The sequence below is a fragment of the Nematolebias whitei genome, chromosome 1 (genome assembly GCF_014905685.2).
Source record: "Nematolebias whitei isolate Nwh7 chromosome 1, NemWhi1, whole genome shotgun sequence".
Taxonomy (NCBI): Eukaryota; Metazoa; Chordata; class Actinopteri; order Cyprinodontiformes; family Rivulidae; genus Nematolebias; species Nematolebias whitei.
In genome coordinates, this window is record NC_056498.1 from 68,106,378 (window position 1) to 68,113,067 (window position 6,690).

The 6,690-nt window shown below is 37.5% G+C and overlaps 1 protein-coding gene across 1 annotated transcript in view; it reads left to right on the forward strand.

The window, feature by feature from the left end:
- thumpd2 (THUMP domain containing 2) overlaps window positions 1–5,652 on the forward strand; it is a 6,717-nt gene extending 1,065 nt beyond the window's left edge. Inside the window, exons 2-11 of the mRNA XM_037697919.1 lie at window positions 1,848–1,986; window positions 2,223–2,762; window positions 2,862–2,920; window positions 3,204–3,281; window positions 3,431–3,483; window positions 3,746–3,833; window positions 4,081–4,152; window positions 4,359–4,473; window positions 4,951–5,071; window positions 5,343–5,652. Coding sequence (XP_037553847.1) covers window positions 1,848–1,986; window positions 2,223–2,762; window positions 2,862–2,920; window positions 3,204–3,281; window positions 3,431–3,483; window positions 3,746–3,833; window positions 4,081–4,152; window positions 4,359–4,473; window positions 4,951–5,071; window positions 5,343–5,652 — 1,575 coding nt within the window. The remainder of the gene's footprint in view (window positions 1–1,847; window positions 1,987–2,222; window positions 2,763–2,861; window positions 2,921–3,203; window positions 3,282–3,430; window positions 3,484–3,745; window positions 3,834–4,080; window positions 4,153–4,358; window positions 4,474–4,950; window positions 5,072–5,342) is intronic.
- The last annotated feature ends 1,038 nt before the right edge of the window (window positions 5,653–6,690 follow it).

The following is a 6,690-nucleotide window of genomic DNA, read 5'->3' on the forward strand; positions in this document are numbered from 1 at the left end:
TGTTCAGTGATTTGTAGACATACATGAGTATTTTGAAATTTTGAACTGGATTCGAAAGTGAACTGGTAACCAGTGCAGTGAGGCCAAAACTGGTGTAATGTGCTCTCTTTTGCCTGTACTGGTTAAAAATCGGGCTGCTGCATTCTGGACCAGTTGTAGTCGTGCAATGGAGGTCTGACTGATACCAAACAGGAGCGAATTGCAGTAATCAAGCCTAGATGTAATGAATGCATGTATTACTGTCTCCAGGTTCTTTTTGGACAATATGGGCTTCAGTTTAGACAGCCGCCTCAGTTGGAAGAAGCGTGATTGTTAAGCTTCAGGGAAGGGTCCATTATCACGCCCAGATTAGTGACTCTTTGTTTTTCTGACAGGGTTAGAGCGGAGAGGTCTATACAGTGGTTTGTGATCGTGTCATTGAGAGGGAACAACATGACTTCAGACTTCTTTTCATTGAAACTTAAGAAGTTTAAAGCCATCCAGTCCCTGATGTCAGCCAGGCAGTTGAGCAGCGGTTGAATAGAGCATGTACTATTGTATCTTAGGGGGAAGTAAATTTGACAGTCATCGGCATAGAAGTGGAAGGGCATGTTGTGTTTCCGGAAAATAGCACCAAGCGGCAGGAGGTATAAAGAGAATAGGAGTGGACCCAGTATGGACCCCTGCGGAACCCCCCATTTAAGCTCTGCCTCTGCGGAACTAAAATCCTTGATGGAGACACAAAAGGATCTGTCAGTGAGGTAAGATCTGAACCAATTGAGGGCTGATCCTGTGACGCCCACCCACTGCTCCAACCTAGCAATGAGGATCTCATGGTCGATGGTGTCAAAGGCGGCTGTGAGGTCCAACAGGACAAGCAGCACAGAATCACCGGTATCTGTGAATCTGAAGATGTCGTTAAAGACCTTCAGCAGGGCAGTTTCAGTGCTGTGGAGAGGTTTAAAGCCAGATTGGAAAAGCTCTAAGATGGTGTGACCTTCCAGGAAGCACTTCAACTGGGACTCAACTATTTTCTCCAGTATTTTAGAAACAAATGGGAGTTTGGAGACATGCCGGAAGTTGGAAGTGACTGAGGGGTCGAGGTTAAGATAAACAGCTGTTGCTGAATGTTCTATGACGATATTTACAATTAAACTGAGTCCTCCATTTTCTGTTAATAAAAAAACTTACATTTTCAACTTATTGCAAACAAATTTTGAATCTGTTGTAACTTAAGGAATACAAAGTGTAGCAGTATATCACTCACACAGCTGCAGCTGTATAAGTGTTAATATAGTTTAAACATATCTAGAAGGTTCTCTGTCTTGCATTAAAAATTAAACACTACAGTTTCTGCTAATTAACAGTTCTCACTTTTAAATGAGTCTTCGAGGCTCAATGTGATTTATCTGTTTAAATAAAGGTTGAATGAAAAAATTATGTTTTCAGAGCTCTCAAGCCTGGGTTTTGAAAGTATTTTTTCTTTTTAAGTTTTACTTTAATGTTTTTATGGAGATTTGGTTAGTGTTCAATTTTAAAAATTACTTTGCCTAATATTTAAAGATTCATTGTTATATTGCTATATGTGTTTTAAAGCATTGGTAGATTTTCTTATTATGTCAACACCAAAGTTTTATCTATCTGATATTTATGCTTTCCCAGTTTCTTTGAAATGTAATGCAGTTCTGTTTAGAAGCTCAGATACTGTATAGATGTGGGGTGTGGAGGACTTGGCTTTATATAATTTTGCCTATTTTAATTACCGGTAATAACTTTTTTGATCAAGAAATTCCCAGATCAGAGTTTGTTGCTTTTTTTTTATTATTTGTTGCCAAGATGACTAACAGTTATAATATTTTTTTGTCCAGGTATGTCAGATTCCAGGCAAGGTGTTGTTCAACTCCTCTGCCTCAATTGACAGAGTCAGTAGCCTGAAAGCTGCAGAAAGGCTCTTTCTGCTGTTGAAGGAAGACTCACCTTTGAGACTGTCTTCTTACTATAGTCCAGGTATTGTCCTATTACAGAAATATTAATATGTATTCAAACACATGAGCAATATTTTGGAATCTAACAAATCCTCTGGATGGATTCTTCCCTCCAGAAGAAGAGTCCGTCCAGAGGACCTGACTCAACCTTGTTAGATCTGTCGACCTGGATTATTGAGCATGCATCAGGACAATATTTTGGAATATATTCAATATAAAGGAGTGACATTTTTATTGTCTTTTCTGTTAAATCCATAGCAAAGGCTTCTTCTTTGCTGCAATCCAGGTTGCTGGGGGACAAGAATCAGTGGAGCAGTGCTGTAATGACATGGAGCCGCCTGCAGGGGGAACTGGCAGCCAGCAGAAATGCTGATAAAACACCAAGAACTGCCTTGAGGGAGAAAGTGAAGAAAGAGGGCAGTGGGAGCGAGGATCAGAATAAAGAGGAGGGAAAGTGCTTTCTGGAGTCTAGGAAGCGTACACGAGAACTGACAGAGGAGGAGAGTGAGAATAAGAGGCTGAGAAGTGACGAGCAAAATGGATCACAGACTCTGAAAGGGGAAAGAGAGGAGGATAATAACAGAGAGGCAGGAGAAGAGGGACTTCAGGACGTAAGTGTTGTAAATAATCTACTAGTTGTAGATATTGAGAGTAGTAGAGAGAAAGATGGAGAGCAAAATGAATCGGACTTTAAAGGCGTTAGAGCGGATCACACAACAACAGGCCTGGAACATACTGTGGAAAACAGGACAACAAATCACCTGGGAGTAGATATAAAATCTAAATATTTGGAAAATGGTAAGAAGATTCAATTGAGACGTAACTTCTGTAAAAATAAGACAGTCCTGAAAGCTCACGAACAAATCCACTTCTGTCTTCTTCTTTTTTTAATATCAGTTTCTTTCAGGATTAACTGCAAGCGCAGTGGTTCACTTTCCAAGTGCCTCAGTGCACAGGTAAATTCCATTTTTCTTATCTATGGTCATCGTTTTTGTGAGTGTAAACGATGTGTTCAGTTTATACAAAGAGCTTTAAAGTTTACAAATTACTTATTGTAAAGTCATTATATTCAGAAAAAAAAGTAAAAGGGATGATCCCTGCATCAGCTGTTTGAGCGGGCATGAGATATTTTAATCTTCCAGCAGAACACAAACACATCACATGCCCCCAGAAAAGACCTTGATATTTAATGTATATGCAATTTTAGCAAATGCTAATAAGATGACTATATCTTTATAGGAGGTAAGCAAAATAATGGGTGCAGGTTTAAGCAGACTACTGGGGTGGAAGGCTGAGCTCAAGAATCCTCAGTTGGAGGTAAACCTTATATTTATTTATTTATTTATTTATTTTATATATTTATGGGTAATTTTCTGCTCACTGGGTTATTTACTTTGTCTAATAATTTTAAAATAATCAAACACTGGTTTCTGCCCTTTCATGGTCTGGTTTGTTTTTTAATGTAGATAAATGTCAATTTGAGTGATGACTACTGCCTGCTGGGGATCCCATTGACCAGGTAATTATTATTATTATTTATGGTCATTGAAAGTTCAATTTAGTAAAACAATAAGCGTTTCTGATAGTACATGCTTTGCCACAAATCTATTTTTTCATAATATGTATTACTGCATTGCACCTTTTATATTAACAGTTATGCTTGAGTTAATTAAAAATGCTTGCATTTAAACATAACGTTTGCACATGTAATTGTTCCGTCCTGTGGCTTTATTTGAATTGAAAAGCGTTGATTAATAACATTGCTTTCACTTTGCTCTCAGGGTTCCTCTGGCTAACCGCAGTTACATTAAAACCCCAGGTCTGAGGTCTACAATAGCCTGGGCCATGGCCTCGTTAGCTCAGATACAAGTAAGCTGCAGGATGCCTCGTTCCATTTCCTTTATAAGTTATTTTAATTTTTTTTAAAAATGTCTATTTAAGCATGTAAAAACATTTTTATTAAATATTGCAAGCAAGTTTTTTTAATTTGTCTTTATATACAATATGTTTATTTATTTAATGTGACCATTCAGCTGCATGAAGCATTTAATTGCCTTGTTGTAACAGACTCATTGTTTGAGGTTTATTTGACTGTTTTCTGTCTCCTGTTCTCCAGCCAGGCTTCAGTGTAGTCGATCCAATGTGTGGAATGGGAACCATCTTAATTGAAGCTGCGCAAGAACACAAGGTTGGTGCACAGATATGTGCAATGACTGCGGAGTTTAAAAATAAAACAGGAAACAACTTAGAAAACGTCTCGTTTCAGTTAAGGCAGAGAAAGTTGTGCAATAAAACCCAATACGCTTTTAGCTGATTAATATGTCTTGTTTGTTTTAGAGCAATTTCAGCAACACCTTTATAATGTGGTGAACATTTGTCACTGGGATCCTTTAGGCTGCCTGCTTCCTGGGTGTGGACATTGATGATGGACAGCTGCAGAAAGCCAGTGAGAACATAGTGTTTGCAGAGCTGGGGGGCAGAGTGCACCTGCTGAAAGCTTCATCTATGGGTAGGAAACCTGCAGAAATAAGCAAAGCCTTAAAGCAGATACTATACTGCTTTCCATTTATAGAGACATGGAGTGCTTGGACTAGTTATGTGTAACACAGTAAATGTCTTTTTGTTTTTATCGAAGATAAATGTTTGACTCATTGTCAAACACATATTTCCTGTATAACTTATTTGCAAAATAGGAACGAGTTTTTATTGATTAAAATTTCCGTATTATGTTAAAGTGGATTGTGCACAAAAATGTCCGACATAATTTAATTGTAACTATCTCGCCTTTTTAGGTGAAAATAAATGTCTGAAATAGTTTAATAATAATAATAATAATAATAATGTCATCACAATGTCAGCACTGTATGTTTCCATACAATGGCGAAATTAGTCTCTGCATTTAACCCATCCATGAATTGTGGTTTTTGTTTTTCTTGTGTCACAAATGACGTAGGTTTTGTCTCGTGTGTCCTTTCTGTGTGAGCAGTCCTGCCTCTGCCTAGCTCCAGTGTAGATGCTGTCATCTGTGACCTGCCATTTGGCAGAAAGTTTGGTTCAAAAACAAACATGGCTGCTGATCTTCCCCTCATCCTCAGTGAGATGGAGAGGTTTGTTTCTCTGTGTGCCATTTTGTTTGGTTGAGAATGATATTACTGTAAAATAGGGATGCACAATACTGGATTTTGGCTGATTCGTTTTTTTTTTTGATGGAATGTCCTATATTTAACTTTATCGTTAATATCGGCCGATACAGATACATGCCAATAATATCTTGCATCCCTACTGTAAAACATTTAAAGTGCTGCAAAATTGGTCAAATAAAAATGTAAATAATATGTGTTTAAACTGCAACTAATTTTAGAATATTTTTTAATGTAGAGTCCTTCGACTTGGTGGCATCCTGGTTGTTCTCCTGAGTCCTCAGTTGTCTTCTGTCCTGAAAAAAATTGTCATCCAAAAACACACGGAGCCAACGTCTAACGAGGAAGCAAAGCCTCAAACTGGGACACAAAACTGCCGTGTTCGTTCCTCAGAGCAGCAGACTCTCCACCATCACTTAGATGTCACATCCTCACCTACACAGGAAGGAGACTTTCACTTGTCGTCTCTGAAGCACCAAACGACTGTCAGAGTCAGCTTAGGAGCAATAGATGGACTTATCCATAAATATGTGAAAACACCGTTTTGATTAGCATTGCCATATAAGTTGCATTGCTATATAAGTTGCATTGCTAATGGAAGTTACATTTCTAATGGTTCTGGTTTATTTGTAGCTGTGTGAAAGTGCAGTGTTTGATTTTTCATTTCATTTTTAAGAATACCAAAATGTTTCACTGATTAATGTTAGTTGCATGACCTTAAAGCTTTTTATAAAACTGTTTCAGTTTTTCTAATGGTTACTACGAAAAATTAAATACTGTATTTATGTACTGCTAGAAAATTTACGACTTCGTTGTTACATGTTTTAAATTAGCAGCACGGTTGCCCAGTGGTTAGAGCTGTTTCGTAAAGTCTCAAGTTCAAGCTGTGTCTTTTTTTGTGTGAAACATGCACTCATTTATTTAGTGCCTTTTTTAACGCACATAAAATGAGTAGAACAATAGCAAGTAAGTTCAAGTTAAAGAAAAACTTTATTTTTTTTCACATTTTCAGGACAAGTCTGTAAAAATGTTGATTTTGAAAAATGTTGATTTTGATTGGATTTCACTCAGCACCACATCAAAAATCAAAATGTTGATCCTTCACTGCACTGAACACATTTCTAAACAATTTAACATTTTTGGGATGCTTTTCGTGCCATACATGTTTTTGACATATTACCATTAAACCTAATTATGTCAATGGTCACTGTGTGAAAAAGTTTTAATTTTATTTATTTAAAAAGTATCTAATAAGTAGTAAAAAATGCCACTAGAGGACATCTGGAAAGTTTTTGGAAACAGTACTTTTTTGCTGCCTGTTACAAACTTCTTGAGCTGGGGCACAGTGTTTTACCATCTGCCACTCTAGCCCTGCTTAGCCCAGTTTTGCACAGAGAGGCCAGCCAAGCCAACTCACAGCTTAGTGTTTTCATTCATTTCTTTGCTCCCGTACAAACTATTTTTGCTGCCAGAAGTTTTACAGTATCTAGCTTCATTGTCATTGAATTACGCTGATGTAAAATTGGATTGCAAAAGTGTGGGATGTCTTCAGATGCATTACGCATGTCATTTCAAAATATCCAATG